Raw genomic sequence first — 18537 nt, 5'->3', positions numbered from 1 at the left:
CCAGTTCCATGCGTTTTTGCAATGGTTCTTCCAAGATTTCCTGCATCTGTAGAGCTAAACCGCTTTACGATGCAGTTCCCGGTGCCCTCCCAGACCGATGTAGACCTTCCTACAAGCTGCCCTAAGAACACTTTGGTACAGTCAAAGTCAACAGGAGCTCTGCCATTGACTGCAACAGAGTCAGGAGTTCACACATTGACCTGGAGCCTGACTGCTGAAAGCGGGTGCAGAAGACGGTGCTGGGTACCAACCCTCTCAAAGTCAGGCCAAGTTAAGGAGCATCAAGCCAGGTGCCCTAAATCACTTGTAGAGATTTTTTTAAAACTCCCTAGTCTCTTGTCTTCTCCCTGAAGTTACAAAACAGCAGCCAGCACGTCTTGGCTTGGGAAACCGCGGGTACACAAATTAAAGTTCTTAAGGTTAAGCAAATCTTTCAAAAGCAGAGCGCTCGAGTCACTCATGCGTGTAGAGTAATACCGTTTCTAGACTCATTAGGCCCTCTAGACCCAATGCAGATATTTACCTCTTGGCTTTGCTCTTTCTACAGCGTGTGTCCATTAACCACCTCTCATTAGAAAAGAAAACCAGGAGGGCTGTGTTATTTAAAAGATTATGCAGCATGTTAAAACACAGCTCAAAGTAATGATATTTTTATACTGGTAACTGGTTTGTGCATTTACCTTTAATGAAGTTTAGGTAATACAAACAGAAGTATTAAAGGTTAAAAAAAAGTTTAAAAAAAGGCAATCAGCACTTAGACAGAGAAGCAGGTCGCATCTGAATAGACAAATTAGACTTGAAAGTTGTTTTGACGGCAGACAGCGGCTAACTGTGGTTTCTGAGGCTAACGTTAGTTGATATTGCTTTTTCTGTAATTTAGTTCAGTCCTCAGACTAGAAGGAATGAGGTCTGCAGATAAGAAATGGCCAGGCAGAAAGAACTAATTATAGGAATCCAAACATTAGGTAACTAGATTTTTCCCCCCTCTCCTTGAATTGCTTATTTGTTGCTGCAGAGAGGTTTCTGGCTGTCTATCCAGGAGGGGATCTTTTTTTTCCCCTTGGACAAAAAATATTTTTAATTGCCTTATAATGACAGCTAATAAACATTCCCTGCCACCGGAAGAGGGGAGAAGGTATGAACAAGGCAGCCTGTACTTTTTTGAAGATGCACAATCAGTGTCCAATTATTAAATCAATCGCTTGGCCTGCCAGCTAGCAGGTGGGGCATAAAGAGCTGCCCTATTGACAATCCTTGCCCCTTCCATGTCCTATTACTAATGATTTGTATTAGTAGTAGTACTATTATATTTCCTTAGACCAACATGGCTACAACCTACATCCTCTTAAAAAGAAAAAAGAGGTGTATGTACAGTGGAAGCTAGGGTCTATACAATAGTGGCCAGCACTTCTAGGAAAATGAAAACTGGAAGACTGTGGGCTCAGCTGCTCGGCGGGTCAGTGGGTGGGAAACCGACTGCATGGTAGGACCCAGAGATTTCTCATGAACGGATCCGCGTCGTCCTGGCGAGAAGTGGCCGGCGGTGTCCCTCAGGGGACTGTGCTTGGACCGGTGCTTTTCAACATCTTTATCAATGATTTGGATAGGGGAAGTGAAAAGCTCACTGGCCAAGTTTGCAGACGACACCAAGTGATGGGGCAGTGCGGTCACATCAGAAGATGGGTTGCAGATACACGCGGACCTGGAGAGGCTCGAGAGCTGGGCAGACCAGAACCAGATGAAGTTCAATACTTCCAAATGTAATGTGCTCCATCTGGAAGTGACCAACCCCCAACATACATGCAGGCTCAGTGGTGACAGCTTGACTTGCAGCGTGGCCGAAAGGGACCTAGGGGTAACGCCTGACCATCGCGTATACATGAGCGGTCAGTGCGAGGCGGTGGTCAGCGGGGCAAACAACATGCTAGCATGCATCAACAGATGCATCTCGTGTAAAACTAAGCAAGTTTTATACTCCCACCATACTCGGCACTGGTGAGATCGCAGTTGGAGTACTGTGTCCAGTTCTGGGCGCCGCACTTCAATAAGGACACGGAAAACTTGAGAGGGCCTAGAAAAGAGCCACCTAATATGATCAGGGACTTGCAAGGCAAGCCACACGAGGAAAGGCTGAGGGTCCTGGGCCTCTTCAGCCTAAAGAAGAGAAGGTTGAGAGGGGACTTGATAGCGGCTTACCGCTATACCAGAGGAGTACATCAGGAGCTCGGTGAACAACTGTTCACTAGGGCACCCCCGGGGAAGACCACGACCAATGGAAACAAACTGCTGGAAGGCCGCTTCAGGCTTAATACCAGGAAAAACTCCTTCACAGCTAGGGTGTCCAGACTGTAGAATAAGCTCCCTCCAGACGTGGTGCAGTCACGTACCCTGGAGGTTTTCAAGAGGAGACTGGACAGTCACCTCGCTGGGGTCACCTAAGCCCAGTTGTCTTCCTGCCTAGAGCGGGGGGGCTGGGCCCGATGATCTACGAGGTCCCTTCCAGCCCCTAACCATCTATGAACCCCTAGTAATTTGTATGGCAGCAGCACTTTTGGTCCTTAGCCAGGTCAGAGCGTCCTCCAGAGTGAATGTCAGCTTTTGCCCTAACGTGAGGCACAGCAGGGGCATTCAACACACAAATAAGCAGGTCAGAAGCAGCATAGACCAGCTGCATGTAGCTATGATTGAAGTCCCCCTCTAGCCTTGGCACCTATAAACTGTGGAGTCTGCAAAGCCACATACCACGGACCAGGAACAAATGGCAGCCTTCAGCTCGGCACCCCCCAGGAAGCACCTAGGTCACTTTTGAATGCAGCCCACTAGCACCCCTTTCCAGGGATAGGTCATTAATAGGGTATAGGAAGACAGCTCCAGGAAGGACCTGAGCTCTCAAGTTTTTAACCCGAGTCATTCGAGGTGTGGGTCAGGGCTGGAGGTGGGACAGGGATGGCTGTGCCTCCGTCTAACCAGGCGGTGACCTTTCCGGTCCCATGCGCTCTGGTTTCCCAGGTCCCTGGGAAGCAAGCGTGGCACGGGCTGCTCGGTGCATGGAAGTAACACAGCACAAACCCATTTCCCTTGTCTTCACAGAAAGCCCGGCTGGCAAGGATCCGCGTGGCCAAGACAGGCAGCTCCAACGCATACCTTCACAGCAAACGCAACGGCCTCCTGAACGAAGCCCTGGAGCTGACGGTATGTGCCAGGACAATGTGTTTTGAAAAGGTCTCTCCTTCCAATTCAACGCTGGTTTTGTCCTCACCCTCCCACCGCTGTGTAATTGCTTGTTATTCAACGTGGCAGCTTCACATGAGCTGTGCTGTGCTGTAATTATGCTATAATTTACTGTATACGCTACGTGTAGAGACAGCTGGGAGTCAGCTGCACAATAGAAGAAGAGTTTGGTTCTTGGGTTTTTTCTCGAGCTAGGGAAGAGTCCAACCTGCTAACACCGACAGGATGGCATGGGCATTAATGAGCTAGATCCTCAGCTGGTACGAACCAGCAGAGCTGCCCACCCCTCAGGCTCATGTCACCGGCACAGGGAGGCAGTAGGAGCCCCATTCCCCTTTGTGGGCACGAGGCCCATCCCAGCCTTTATTTGCCAGTGGCTCCCTTGGTTTCGGCTGCCAATGGAAAAGCACACGCTGTACTGACATGCCATGCAGCCTTCAGAAACGGAATAAAAAGCCCTGAATAAAAGCTCTTGCGATGATACAGCAGGAAGCAGCTTCCAAACTCCCCCGAATACACAGGCATTTTTTCACTCCTCCTCCATGGCCAGCTCTTGGATTTCATTGCTTGTTGTGCAATGTTGCCGACTTCTCCCAAAGCCCCAGCTGCTGGAGCCATGTGAATACATTGGAGTCTCATCTTTCATTGACACATCAAATGAAAGAGTGTCTAAGCCCTCCTAGTTGTGGAGGGAAAAATGGATTTGCAAGCCTGTCTTGCAGTTCAGAGAAGCTGACGTTGGCAGTGCCATTTCCCGGTAGCTCTATCACCAGAGGAGGAGCTTGCGCACGGGACAAGCCAGATGTGTCACCCCCATGAGATCAAGGGGGTACTTCAGGGTTTTTAGCCCTGAAATTATTACAGGTTTTTCTTAACCATCTGCAGGAGAGAAGGAGCTTCAGACTGGGTCCAGCAGGAGAGGAGAATCCATCCCAGCTCCTGCTCCAAGCCGCTTGGTGGCGGTTTTATTTTTAATAGAAAGGCATCTGGAGGCTAATATTAGCTATTCATGAGAAGGGAAAGTTTTAAGTGTGTCAGATTGCTCAGCAGAAGCAGTGGAAATGAGAGAAGGTTATTACATTAAGCCTGATCAAGACCAGAGCAGGTATTAACACATCTCATGGATTTCATTTCAAATAAATCAGTCCCCGGTGCGTGCGGGGAGCCAGGGCTAAGACACAGACTGCCTAATTGAGCCGCAACAGCCTCCTCACGCTCTGGTCCTGCATCTTTACTTGGGTCTAATGCTGCAAATACCTGCTGCTGTGCCTAGCCGTCTTTCAGGAGGAAGCCCAGGGCTGCCAGCACGTGCCGGGAGGCGTGCAGCCGTCGTTGCTGCAGTTCTGGCCCTGCCCAGTGGATAGCTGCATCAGCAAAGGGGAAATAACTGCCTTGGGATTTGGCCCCTATGTTCACATGTTGCTTCCTAGGGCTTGATTCAACTCCAGTGGGAGTTCAGTGATGGACAGGTCTGCACTACAGAAAGTGGCCCACCCTTTAAGCTAGAGAGCATCTCCCATGCTGCTGTCTAGCCCCGTATTCTTCACGTAGCTCCACTGATTGCAAGGGGTGACTGGAGAAGTAAAGGTGCTGCTCAAGGTGAATGAGAGGCGTAACCAGTGTCTTGGTTGCTGTGATGCCTTTGCAAAGTGCTCTAACAAACAGGTACGTTGTGCAGGACACTAGCTTGGAAAGCAAGAGATATGGAGTTGGTTCCTGGCTCTGCTGCTGACTTCCCTGTGCCTGTTTCCCCCTCCTCCAAAACAAAAATAAGGACCGTTGCCAAATCTGTCTGCTGCTTCAAGATTCAAGCGGCATAAGCAGCACAAGCAAAGCTCAGATCCAAAGGCTCCTTTTCCAAATTTGACATAATCCCCAATCCAGCAGGATGGTGATGCATTGGCCAGGCCCATCTCACCTCTCCGCCATGCCCACTCCTGTCATAGGTCATTTCCTCTCTTGCCCTGCAAAGGTCTCCAGCTCCTGGTGCACCTAATCCCAGCCTCCAACCCCACCCCATTGGTTGCACTTTATTTTTTTTTAAGCCTGTACAGTAAGGAGAGGCTGCAAGGGAAGCAGAAATGAGCCCTTGAAAGAAGGTGCAGAATTATTGGGACACGGCTCTGGTGTCTGGGCGCCAGCTCAGCCGAGTTGATCAGATTCTGCTACTTCCCCATGCAGCAACACATAAAGTTATACAGTGCATTTAAATCATGCCCTGGGTTTTGTGGAGCTTAAAAATTCTGCTTTTCCAAAGCATCAGGGTAGCTCAGCATGGATGCACCGCTCCCACCTGATTAAACAGCCTGTCATCCCAACATGAATCTCCTCGCCTCTCTTGTTGACCAAACCACTCTGCCAAGAGTGTGCACAGCAGGGTGCCCATGGCTCAGATGCCAAAGCCCAGAACATGTTTGGCCAAGAGCAATGTTTGCCTGCTGGGCTGCTTTTGTGGCATTAGCCCCAAAACGGTGGGGAGCAGGGTTGTTTTTTTCCTGACGTCACGGCTCCTTACAGAGCCCATGAGAACAGTTAAACTGTGTCTGAAGAGGCTTCAGAGACTTTGCTTTCCCATTAATCTGGATTATTGTTATTGATGTAAATGACAGTAAGAACTAGAGGTGTTAAATGAGACTAGAGCCCTGCAGCACTGGCGTGCAGCCAGGAAATCCCCCGCCCTGAAAACCTGACAGAATGAACAGCCCTAACTGCGACAGGGGGGATCATAGTCTGCCTTCAATAGGTCATGCAGGGAGGCAGCGGCGGAGAGGAAGAGACTTGCCCCTGGTCATACAAGGAGGCAGTAGCAGAGGCAGGAACTGAGCTCTCACCTGCAGTTTGACCTGGGCCCAGTGCTCAAACTGCAAAGCAGAGGGGGGACTCCCCTTCTTTGGACCACAATGGGGTTTTTTAGTACTGCGCACAGCACTTTGTTGGGCTCCAGGGCCCTGGCCCTACCTCTTTCAATCCCATTGCAATAGATGAGACTGCTCAGAAGAGCGCCTTGGGCCTGGGTGACCATGAAAGAAGCACACAGTACCCATCTAACATTACTAAAGCAAGGCAGAGACCCCAAAGCCATTCTCTGTTAGCTGTTGCATGAGATAACATTTCAATGCCCCGGACCCACAGCATCATAGCTGTGCTTGGGTGTTATATCCTATTCCGGTGCCCCAAACTTGCACTAGCAGTAATGAGACTGTCCTATGCACATCCAGCAACAGAAGAGCCACGGGAGGGGTTTGTCGCCCAGCGGTGATTCCAAGCACGATTACTCAGTCATCCTCGTTAGCGCCCATCAAGGCATTTTCACTGTTGTTCCTCTGAAATCAATACATAATCGTTTTATGAATGCCCAGCAAGACAAGCCAAACCAGCACAGAAGTCCCGGGACCATGTATTCATTGCCAGGGGTTTTGAGGTGCTGTCCAGAGCAAAAACGACGCAAATGGAGAACAGTCGTGGGAAAGAGCACTGGGTCCCTTGATGGGATAACAAGACACACTTTCCCTTCAGCGCAACAAAGGTTGGTAGCATGGAAAGGGCCCCAAGGAAGCTGGACTTGTCTCCTTTCATGGGAGGGACCCAGTGCAGTATTGTCGACATCAGACATGCCCAAAGACTGAAGAGCATCTCCCTGCTGGTGCCAGCACAGGACGTATCAGCTTTCCTCTGCTATCGCACTTCACAGAGCCCCTCTGGGATGAAACGGTGGAGGTTGTGGGCTTGGGGAAACACAGATTTGAGACCTGGCTCTTGGCACTCACAGACGTGATGCAAGGCAGGCTCCCCGACATGGGAAGAGTGCAGGCAGCCTCCGCACCAACCCTCTCCATCCCTGCTCACTTCATTTTCTGAAGCACTAAGGGGGTAGAAGCAGAAACGGCCCCTGGAGCTCCTCAAAGTCATGGTTGCTGGACGTAACCTCTAGTGCCAGGGGTTTTTTTTGGTCTTTCTCAAGCCTCTCCAGTGCTGTGCCAGAGCACAAACAGGATGGCAGCTGGTATCCTTCTTGCCAAGCCCTTGCAAGACTCCAGAACACATGGCAAATACTCCCCTGGGCTTGTCCTCCCTGCAAGATTATTCTTCTAATGAAGACAGATTGCATTTGCCTGGAGCAATGCAGGTGTCACGAGAGCAGTCCCAACTGAGAGGAACCCTGGGCCGAAGAGCAGCCCTGGGGCCAAGCATTTGTCTGGCATCTGTGCTCACCCTATCCATGGGCATCCATGGCTGCAGCTGCTGTTGTCTGTGATTGCACCACTCTCCTTTTTGTTTTCCGGGGTTTTTTTTTTTTCACGTGGAGATGTTCCAAATCTGTGCACAGTGCCTGTTTCCAAATTGCTGAGCTGGAGGAACAACAGGAGGAAGGAAGATAAGGCAGGAGTCAGACCCTCAACACTGTTCTGGTCCTGATAACGCCCTTCCCTTGATCTGCCTTTCCACAAGTTTCAAGTCTGCCCTCAAGATGGGGGGGATTAATCGGTGGTGCCAAAGCGTAACGCATTCTCCCCTGGAGCCTGTAAACAGCTTAGGTCTTCTGCCAGAGCCAGCAAAGCCTTGTCTCCTTTGCTTTCAAATGCCATTCGTCTTCGTTCCAGAGCAAAGTGTGTGGGGCCCCGATAAGTAGGACCCAGCCCCTGTCTAACTTGAGCTTGCATCCTCAGTAATAGGTTGGCATGGGCGGAGGACAGCTGCCAAACTGCTAGAGCATAATTCCAGTGGGTACCAGCAAGGCTAACATCTGCCTTGCTTATTGCTGCTCTCAGAGATGTTGGTGTGAAGCTATTTTTTCTCCCTGTCTCCTAAATCTCTGATCCATACAGCATGTAGGACTCCAACAAGTTGGAGCCAGCTGTTGTTGTCTGGGCAATCTGCTCCCTTCCTGCGCTTAGGGCTGTCTTTTCACTGGCTGCTAGGCATGGGCCCATCTCCGGGACTTCCAGAAATGCTGGCTATTCTGCAATGCCCACCTTTGCAGCTTGGCACCCTGGCTCAAGTCACCAGCTTTTAATTTGCATCTGGCAGCTTTAGCCCATGCAACAAAGCCAGGGCAGGAGGAAAAATGGTCACCCTTCCCCACCAAAGTCTAGTGACAGCATTTGCAGGATCTTTTTGAGCAGCTCTTCTCTTGAGACCATTTCAAGGATTTCTGGTTTGCACCAGCTTCGGAGCCGGGCAAAACGAGAGAGAGAGGGGTCAGCCCAGACCACTCCTTTCACACAAAGCTAACCTTCCTCCCCGATTCAGTCAACCACCTGAGTACCTCTGCAGGGAGAAGCAGCACAGGTTGCCCCCTTGTCACAGAGTCCCATGTCTCACCCACCCTGTCATGGTTTTTTTCCCTCCAACCTGAACAGTTGTTGGCTGTTGTAAGTGGATGGTTAACATGCATGTCCCTGATTGTACAGCCAGGTCTGATTGCTGTAAAAGTCATGCAGCTCTCTGTGCAAAGTCTTTCTGGATGAATGTAACAAACCTCCAGGTCAATTATGTTCAGCCTTTATGCTACAAAACACTCCTGGCTCTCTGAGAGACTAACATTGCTCAAAGCTAGTGGTTGCAATGCCCTGTTCCTTTCTTGTGTTAAGTGAGCTTTGGCCTGATGCCTCTGTAGTTGCTTTAGCACATAAGGTGTCCTCCACAGGAGGTGTTCAGATGCAGACCTCATCTCAGTGTCCACTTTTCCTCTCTCCATCAGTGAGGAGAGAGTCAGCCAGAAAACTCTGCAGGACTCTTCGTGTGGTAGCTCACTTGTGCCATCAGTAATAAGGGAAGCCAGTGCTGAATTTTGCACCAGTTTTGAAAATACCTTCTGGAAACCTCCCAATACAAACAGCTCTCAAGGCAACAAAGAGGAGCTCCCCTTGCCTAGGAATTGTTTCAGCATATCCATTTATTAACTCTGTATAGCCAAGCCAATCCTAAGGATGCTACAAAATACCTTTGCTCTAATATCAGGAGCATCCATTTTACAGAGAAACACTGAGACATCCCAGAACAATTCTAGCTATGACAAATCCCCATTGTTAGGGCATTAAAGAAGCTCGTCTGGGCCCGTTGGTAATGAGCTGAATGCAGCACAGCTGGATTTGAGCCCTCTAGCAAGCAGAAGGAAACCACCTGGGAAATGCCTGCATTAAGGTGCTCCTTTCTCCACTTCACTCCCTCCCTGTTTCCTTCCCTGTTGCTACGTGCCTTGCAAGGGTGCATGCTACATGTGCCAACTTTTGCCTTTCAGTCAGGCATCCCGAACTGTAACCTCTGCCAGACATCTCCTGCTGAGAGAGCACTTGTGGGGCCACGTTCAAACACCTAATTGCCATTTTAATGCGTCTAATTGTCTTAGAAAAATCTAAACACTGAACGCACATGAAGATTAATGAGTGTGATCATAGAAAACGTGCCGTGAAATTGGGGTGAAGTTCAGGGTCAGGCAGCCTGAATAAAAAATCCTTAGCAATGTCATTTGGAAAACCGCAACCTGGAACAGAGGAAGTGAAAAATAATCTTGGCTTTGGAACAACAGAGAAATTGATCCTAACTAGCTCCTTTTCCTCCCATTCTTGAGGTGTGACTTCAAAACTAAGGCTGCAGGATGAACGCTGCAATTTGAGGTATGAGGAGGCAGACCGACCGAAAGAGTAGTCAAAGTTTATGTACCCAGTGAGTCTACAGAGCTCGACATTAGAATATGCCTATTGTAACTCTTCTCTTGTCTACCCCACGTTTAATCTTTGCCATTTTTCATGGGATTCAGTCCAGCAACAGGTATTTACCATGTCAAGCAGGCAGCTAAAAGAACCTAGTAACTTGCAAGGCCTTCCTTCCTTCCTTCCTTCCCTAATGGTCAGGGGGTATAAGCATCTCCTGCATGGTTGTCTAATGATGAGCTTGTCCTGATGCTATACTATGCTACTGACTGCTTGAATTGGATGGAAGGGCAGCAAAAGGGGAGACTGGCAGTTTTCAGGGGTGCCCAGTGCCGAGCACAAAGGTGGTTTGATCTTACAGATGCTTGAGGAACTATGGCAAGAGAAGCAAAGATAGCAAAGTGAAGGTAACATGGTCCAGCAAGCTGAGCAGAAAGCAAGGAGGGAAGAACTTCAGAGCCCTGCTCTGGCTTCCCTCATCTGCTGGGCACGCTTGCTACAGCCCTTTTAAGATGCCGAGCTCCCTGCAAGGGCTGGGTGACATGCGTGCACTGTGCCGCAGCTTTCCCCCTCTCATCTGCACTGAACTTCAGCTATTTCTAGAGCCTTGAAGCCCTCATCACAAAGCCATGGTCTGAAAGGATCCTGCAGCAGCCCTACACCTTCCACACATAGAGAAGCTGGGAGAAAACTGGTAATGGAGAGCTTTGCAAACACTATGGCTACTGCCAAGGAATTGCTGCTTTGAAAAGCCCACAAGCTGAGCAATTAGAGTAAAACCTAGCAAAGTTGAGCAAAATACCCTTTATCCTGCTTGCTGGTTTCCTTAAAAGCTTCCCCATGAAGACAGAGAGCTCATCCACACCTCTAAGGCTTGCTCAGTCTATTTTCCCTTCACTGCAATTCCTCTTTATGTGTACGCTAGTATGCCTAAGAACCCCAGTTGCAGCTTGAGCCCTTGGGACTTTCTACCCTGTTTGAAGCAGATCGTCCCACCTCCACTGCATCAGCCCCTTTGTTTTTCTCATCACAGCCAACCCCTTTTAAAGGGTTTGGGTCTAAGGGCTTTCAGCTGTGCCTAATTTCTCCCCAGTTGACAGTCTCTCAACCAGCTCCAACCCCCCTGGCTGAGATTTTAAACCCCTCAGTTCCTCTCCTGCTGCAAGCTCTTTGAGCCAGGGACTCCACTGGCACTCTTTGTGCAACACCTAGCACTCATACCTGGGCTCCTATTCACTATTGTAGTGCAATTTATTGTTGTTATAACTGCAAGCATGGGGCAAATGTCAGGTCCCACTCAGGTCATGTTGCCAGGCACCTCTATGGCCCCCAAAGCCAAGAATGTTACCTGTTTTTCCCCATGAAAGCTGGGATCCTCCCCTGACTCCAGAAGTTGGGCCTTTATGAAAAACATCTAGACTCATAATAAACTTGTTTAAACTGGCAACAGTGACATTGCTACCTTTCCCTGGCTTCCAACCCTGGAAAAGCTGAGACTGTTGTCCACACAATGTGCTCCTGGTTTAATGCCTGATTTTTTTGTCTTTCTCTGGTTGTTTAGGGATCTACTGATGATGAGCAGCATATAAGCAAATCCACCTCTCTGATTGAAAGCCAACATCACCACCTGCTGCACTGCCTGGAAAAAACAACTGTAAGTAGAAACCAGATCCTTTCTGAATCTGATTCTATTCCTTGCTCCTGGGTCCAGGATTCATTCAGAAAGGACATGGGTACAGTACAGTGCTCTGGCACATACCCACACAAATTCCCAGTAGGCTTAAAAAAAAATGTCAATGGAGAGATGGGTCCTGTAGCTCAGATGTCTCCCCAGCTGGAAGAAACTCACTTGGATTTTCATCAACGGCTCCAGAAATAACCATATGCAAAGTGCTGAAAAAAGGAATTCTGCAGGAAAAAAGACCAAAAGGGCCATGGCCCCTTGCTCTGGTGCTTGTATACAGCAGGCTGATGCCAATGAAAACTGTTGTCAGTCAGGGTAGATAGTATTCCCCCACCACTGCAAATCACAAGCCATTGTGCAGGGCATAGGGGAGTCATTGCCTATGCTCGAGCAAACTTAATCTATTCCCGCAGCGGAGCAGAGAAGCTGCCTGTAATGAACAGAGGAGACAGATTAAGCTTCTGACCCAGGGCTGAACTCAAGTTTGTCCTTGGCGCCACTGGCAGTTAAGCCGTGTCTGTCACAGGATCATCTGCATTCACTGCTTTCACTCACTGCTGATGACAGATAGTTTTGCTGCCATGGATGAAAGCTGCTGTCTGCAAGCTCCAAGCCACACCTGTTCTCTGTTGCAAGCGAAAGGGAGAAAACAGCTATTGGGCCATTTAGCTGGAGTCCACGCATGTAGGCCCAGTTACAGAAGGAGGCAGCTTGCCATGGACTCCACTGCAGTGCCATTTCCATCTGTACAGTGCCTGTTGCTGGCCTGAGACCCCAGCAAGTGTTTTCTGTAATTATTCAGGGAATTCTGCCTCCAGAATCATTGGGAAAAATGAAAACAAATCATCCATCTCCCGCATTCATGTCTTTGGTAATAATGAAACAGTATCTCGATTGCACACCTGGGCCCATTCGAGAATGGCTTTAACAGGTTAAACCTTGGAGCAATGTATGCCCTCCTTTATTTTCATCTCTCATCTCACATTCTCTGGCTTCTGACCCCCTCACACTTCCTTTTCAGTAAATCAACCTCAGTTTTAGCTTGGATCCTGTTAGAATAACACCACTTAAGTTTCAGAGAAACGTGGGAAGACGACAATTGATTAAATCCTTTTAGCACCTAACTATCACAGATCCTGGACTGTGTCACGCTGAATGATGAAGCTAACCATTCTAGTGCTGATGCAATGATTCTTCTTATATCAATGAGTCTTGGTTTTGTTATATAAGATGCAGCTTGCTTTCATTTCTACTACTTCTGTATGTTACATTACAAGCAGGTATTTTGCAATCTGACTCTTCAACAGTTTAGAATTCTGCGCTTCCCCTACAACCTTTACATGGTTTATTAGGCATATTTGTCTTACACAGAACATGATTATTGCTATTGCCGCAAATTTGTCTAGCAATATACAGGAGATAAGAAAGACAGGGTCTATTACCAGTGACCCAGATCCTGCAAAGAGAGATGCAGTTTCTCAACTTTACAAGCTGCAAGCAGACTCGCTCTTCAGTGTCTGTTATACCAATATAATGTGGGTGTTAAGGGCATCACTGATTATAAGAACTTTTATACTCTACATAACTCACTGGAGGTCATGTGGGATATCAGTGGCAAAGGAAGATCTAGAACCTGGATCTTGTGGGTTTAAGGGTAGTAGCTATTCCACTAGACCATCCTTTCTTCCTTAAAGGGATACTGAAGTCAATGGGACTATTCACAGACTGTTAAATTGAGCACACGTGTAAATCATTACATGACCTAGGACTACAAACTTCAGCCCAGATCGCAATAGCCATATTCACATGGAGATGTGGAGTTTTCTCCACAACTAAACCCACAGCCTTCATTAGGAATAGGTTTCTTGTAAATCCTATTCCATGTGAGTCTAGCTCTGAGGATCTCAGATAATTGGATGAAGATGATACCAGCAAGAGGAACAGGTTCTTTTTAATCTTATTCTTTAATCTTATTCTAATCTTTTTCCTGGATGGCACCGGTGTAGAGTAGGGGATGCAGAAGGGCTACTGTACCCAGTGGAAGCACGGAGAGTCACAAGACGTTAGAGGTGACCAGCCCTACATCTGCACTTAGATGTTGCCATCACATGTTGAAAAGTGTAGCCAAGTGTTTGTTTCTCAATGAAAAAATTTTGTTGATATATTTGAATTTTGCTGTAAATTGAAAAAAGATCCCTGAAAATATGCACTTTATTTTTCCCCACATTTTTTCAGCTAGTTTTTATCATGACAATGTCGAACCACCAGGAGACCATCAATATAAAATGATCAAGAATTACTGTCTCACATCCAGAACTGATCACATTATGAAAATAACGATTAAAAAAAAACAATATAGGTGATGAATGGTTGCAAAAAACACGAATAATTCTGCAGGGCAAAAAACTATGGAGAACTGTTGAAATCATGCAAATGTGTAATAGCAAAGACACTGTTTGCTAGCTGGTTCCTTCCCGAATGAAATCTTGCCGGTATCATTTAAACACATCTACCTCTGGTGGAAATACAATAGGATTTCAAAGTTTTTAGAGGGTTGCTTCTTTTATGGTTCTCTACAGCGCTGTTCAGCATTAAGTGGCTGTTCAGTTCTCAAACCTGAATGCTGCTGACCTGTAGCATCAACATCTTCCACAAAGAGCCTGTCATTCAAGAAGTCAAAGGCAGCGTGTTTAGATTATGATTCTCAAATCATCAATCAAAACAGCTCAATCAGTGTTTGCACTCAAATGCCTTTCGCTTGTCCCGTACACTCAATCTAATATGCAAAAAAATTCAAATCACAGCAACGAATTCATAAACGCGGAAGAGTCATTTTGCAGCGATACGAAGTTGCAGATGGAATGAGGAATGATCCATGTGCCATGGGTACAAACATGTTTCAAGGGGCAATTCACCTTTCCTTAGACTTGGTGGAGGGGGTATTATAAAGTGCATTCGTTCTTTACGTGCTATCTCCAGCTGTCGTAAAAATTAAATCCTACAGGCTGATGTCTGTGCACGGCCCACAAATCTGGAGCACTGGAAGACGAAGTAGCCCTGTGGTGCTTCCAGCAACCGTAACAAAGAATACTTTGTCATATTAACTCAACATTTTTTCTACTCCATTCCTGACTCCAGATGCAAGCATGGACATCCGTAGCCAATGCTTCTCTGGCTGCTGCCTAATTTGATTTACAACCTTCAGCCGAAACCTTCCTTCTCGACGCCCAAAACACCATCTAAAAACCAGGCACTTGCATAAATTTGATCCAGTAACAATGCAATACCAATTTGGTGAATCAGTGAGAACTGACTGTATCTTTTGTTTCCTGACTTGACAAACCAGACAGGAAGACAAAATCCTCCTTAAAAAAACCCAAACGCTTAACCCCCCCCCTCCCCGCCCCGCCAAAAAAACCCCCAAAGCCAAATCTAAACAAAAAAAAATCCCCCAAACAACAGCTGCAAATTGCCTTGCACTTCCTCCGTGGTTTTGGTAAAGGAAAGGCCCAATTGCCCGTTCAAACTTGGGTGCCAGGAGGAATGCTGAGATCGAATGGATGGAATGCCGGAATGGAGAATCAATCATGTTTTTATCTTTTGTTGGCATGTTGTCCTGTAGGGATTGTCCTATCTTGTGGATGATCCCCTGTTATCTGTACGAACTTCCACCATCAAGGTATTTCCTTTTTAATTCAATCTGTTTCCTACGATCTCTGTGCCATGTCTGGAGTGCTTGTTTCCTTCCCTGTTACTGGTCCTGTTCTCGGGAGTTAGTGCACGTGGTTCTGTTTTGCTCTCCGGTGCTTTTGTTTTGCTGTACGACGTGGTATCTGTTCCCATGAACACTGACGGCTGCTTTCTCTCCAGTTGGGTTTGTTTCCTTTTTCCCCCCATCCTTTCCGGTTCTGACAGGGAATGGCTAGATTGGTATCTCAGGTCTCCGTGAGCGTGCGTATCTGTGCCTAGGGGTATATGCTGGGGCTCTTCTTTTCACCGTTCCTTGCTCCTTCCAACAAGAGGCCCTAAAGTTTTCCGCTGAGCTTTGCATTTTTAGGTTGCCCTCTGTCATCATTTGCCTCCCCCGTGTCCTTCCCCCGTGGCAGCTTCGACCTTGACACACTTACTGTGGCCCGTACAACTTGGTCGCAGTCTACGCTGCTGAGCTTTGCACTACAAAACCCTGCTGGCAAAACTCTCAGCACGTCCACACCCCAAGCTTTTTGGCAGCTTCCCCCCACCCCTGCCCACCTTTCTGCCCTCAGAGCTACTCCACATCTACTGAGTGGAGCCCGGCTCCTGCTACACCTGGTGCCTAGCAGGAGGCCCATGTAGACACTCCCGCACTGCTGCTGGCTCCCACGGTGCCTTCAGCAGCTGGTGCTTTCCCATGGCACGCTCCGCTCCTGCAGCTGGGTACGTACGCGCTCCGGCAGCTGGGTGGTGACATTTGATGGCTGGGGCCAGAAGACCCAGTGCTGTGGTGGGCTCGTACAGACAAGCCCCCAGCTTCCATCCCAGTGACGGCTGGAACCGTAGGTATGTGCTGCATTGAAGGACTGGTTTCACCCGCACGTCATCGCTGCAAACAGAGGGGTGACTGGCCCTCCGGGCAGCCTCACCGGCAGCAGCGCCAACCCCAAACGAGGGAAGCAAAGATCCCGATTCCCAGCTTCTCCCATGTTCCAATCAAGTGGCATCAGAGCCTGCCCTGAAGCCACAACAGCTGAGTGAAAGGACAATCAGGGTCAATAGACATCCCATTATGGGATGTATAGCTATCATGCCCACATCATCGCCCCGGCTCCTCTCCTAGCTACGCAGTTGTGGTGCAGCGAGCACACGCTCCCGGTGGCAGCAAGCACTGGGGAGGGGGAGCCATCTCCTTGCCCACTGCTGTTTGCACTTGTCAATCTGGAGACGCGTGGCACGGACCTTTTGAGGCAGAGAGCTCTGTGCGCGTGCAAGGGGCTGCCTCGTCGCACCACAGTAGTGAAGGGCACGCTTGCAAGCCAGTGGCCTTTGTTGTAGCCGCTGCTGAGTGACACCGCTGTCCTTTTCCCTGCCAGAACCACGAGTTCATAGATGAGCAGCTGTTTGAGCAGAACTGCATGGACAGCTCCATGCAGAACTACCCGTCCACCCGCAGCCCCTCCTTGTCGAGTCAGCAGGGTCTGACCACGTCCTGCTGCTCGCGCCGCAACAAGAAGACCACGCACCTCCCCAACTCCAGTGTGCCGGCCACTCGCTTACGGAGCATGCAAGAGCTCAGCACCATCCACATCCAGTGCAGCGAACAGCCATCGCTTACAACCAGGTACAGTAAGTAGGCTCTTGCTGCTAACTATTGCATGCCCATGCACTGAAGAGAGTCCTACCAGGGCTCAAGGCTTCTCAGCTGCGACCATCCCAGTGAGGTGACTCCTACCTGGTCTGTAACTCTTGGCCTGGAGGCAGCTGGCTCCATGCTGGGAGGGAGGTGACTCCCAGTAGAGACCCACTGGCTCAGTCTGAAGTTGGTGACACCCAGATGTGACTACGCTCATGCAGGGCCATGCCTATGGCCTGAAAGGCACATAGTCCAGCTGAGCACAGCTCTGTATTTGGTTATCCAGAGGGAGGCAGCTCTCAGCTGAGACTGGCTTAGCCCAGCTCCTATTAGCTAGGACACAGCTGTTGTCTCAGGCATGAGCCAAGCAAGACGGCATCGGTCCCAGGCAATCTGTGTGTGTTGTGTAACATGCAGCCCCTTATTCACATCTCACCTCCATACTGACTATGCCTGCCAGGGACCGGATTGCATCCATCTCCATTGCCAGGAGCCAACCAAGTTATAAAAGAGAAAAAAGAGCCACAAGTAAAGTGGATTTTCAAACTGTTCTTGTTGGGCTCATCCCAAGTGCTGCTGGTTGCATAGGCAAAGCAGCACCCATCCTCCAAGAGATGGTTTCCAATTGACTCTGTTTCAGCCTAATTTAGTCCCGAGGCAGCTCATCACCCCTGTTTCCTTGGCAACATCCAATGAACTTCTGAACTCTCCTCTCTACGCCTAGGAAAACTTCCTGCATATCGGGCAGCTCTGGGAACGGGTGAGGGGACAAAGAGTTGGGTTTAAAGCACTAAAAGTGCCCTTCCCACCCACACCAAAAGCATCTGGGAACTATTTGCCTACAGCTGAAATGCAGCTGCCTCTGTGGCAGAGAGGATGCAGCATACGGTGCCACTGACACTAGCCAGCAGAGCATCCAGGGGAAGAACAGGGTCTCACGCTGGAATGAGAAAGCCAAGATAATCAGTCTCCATGAGACGAGGCTGCCCTTCTTGCAGGAAAGACTGGAGCTGGGGCCTGGGCAGCCTCCCTGCTGCTGCTGAAACCTGGGATTGAAATGTGTCACGAATACGGTCGCCTCCGCGCTGGCTAGAGAGCCCAAGGAGCGTGCCCCACTCTGCCCACTTCAGTGGGTGCTAAATTAGATGCCAGCGATGATCTTCTAAATGGCAGCACCAGTAGCGAATTCCCTGCTTGCCCAAGCATGTCAGCGAGGGAAGGGAAGCAGAGCAGGAAGATCTGCGCCATTGCTGCTGCGTGGCCCCTCCTTTGGGGCTGGCCTTTCACAATGCATGGACAACTTGCAGAGGTGCAGGAGCATGAGCTCGGTTCCCCTGAAGTAGGATTTGGCTGTAAGTGTTGGAAGCCTGCCTTACGCTTTCCAGCCAAGGCTGCTGATTCTGCTTTGTGCAGCTGTCCGGTGGGAGCCAGAGGGCCACCAAGCTGCTGCCACAGGGCAAGACCGTCCGTCACGCTCCATGGACCGCACTTACGACAGCAACCGAGTCCTGTGGCCAGCACGCAGCATCTGAGCAGCCTCTGGGGCTGCTGCTTCCCGAACTCCCAGATGCAGAGGATGTCTTGTGACATTGCTAGGAGGCTGCAGAGGTCAGGACAGCTCCTCCTGGCGATAATGACAG

The 18537-nt window shown here is 49.1% G+C and overlaps 1 protein-coding gene across 1 annotated transcript in view; it reads left to right on the top strand.

Moving 5' to 3' along the window:
• The window catches only part of KCND3 (potassium voltage-gated channel subfamily D member 3), a 195759-nt gene that overhangs the window by 169620 nt on the left and 7602 nt on the right, over positions 1 to 18537 (top strand). The window contains exons 3-6 of the mRNA XM_006268071.3: positions 3091 to 3192; positions 11446 to 11538; positions 15191 to 15247; positions 16638 to 16885. Of these exons, the coding sequence (XP_006268133.1) occupies positions 3091 to 3192; positions 11446 to 11538; positions 15191 to 15247; positions 16638 to 16885 (500 nt within the window). The remainder of the gene's footprint in view (positions 1 to 3090; positions 3193 to 11445; positions 11539 to 15190; positions 15248 to 16637; positions 16886 to 18537) is intronic.

Source organism: Alligator mississippiensis, chromosome 14 (genome assembly GCF_030867095.1).
Source record: "Alligator mississippiensis isolate rAllMis1 chromosome 14, rAllMis1, whole genome shotgun sequence".
NCBI lineage: Eukaryota > Metazoa > Chordata > Crocodylia > Alligatoridae > Alligator > Alligator mississippiensis.
The sequence above is the reverse complement of the archived record's forward strand: the minus strand, read 5'-3'. Positions and strand labels throughout refer to the sequence as shown.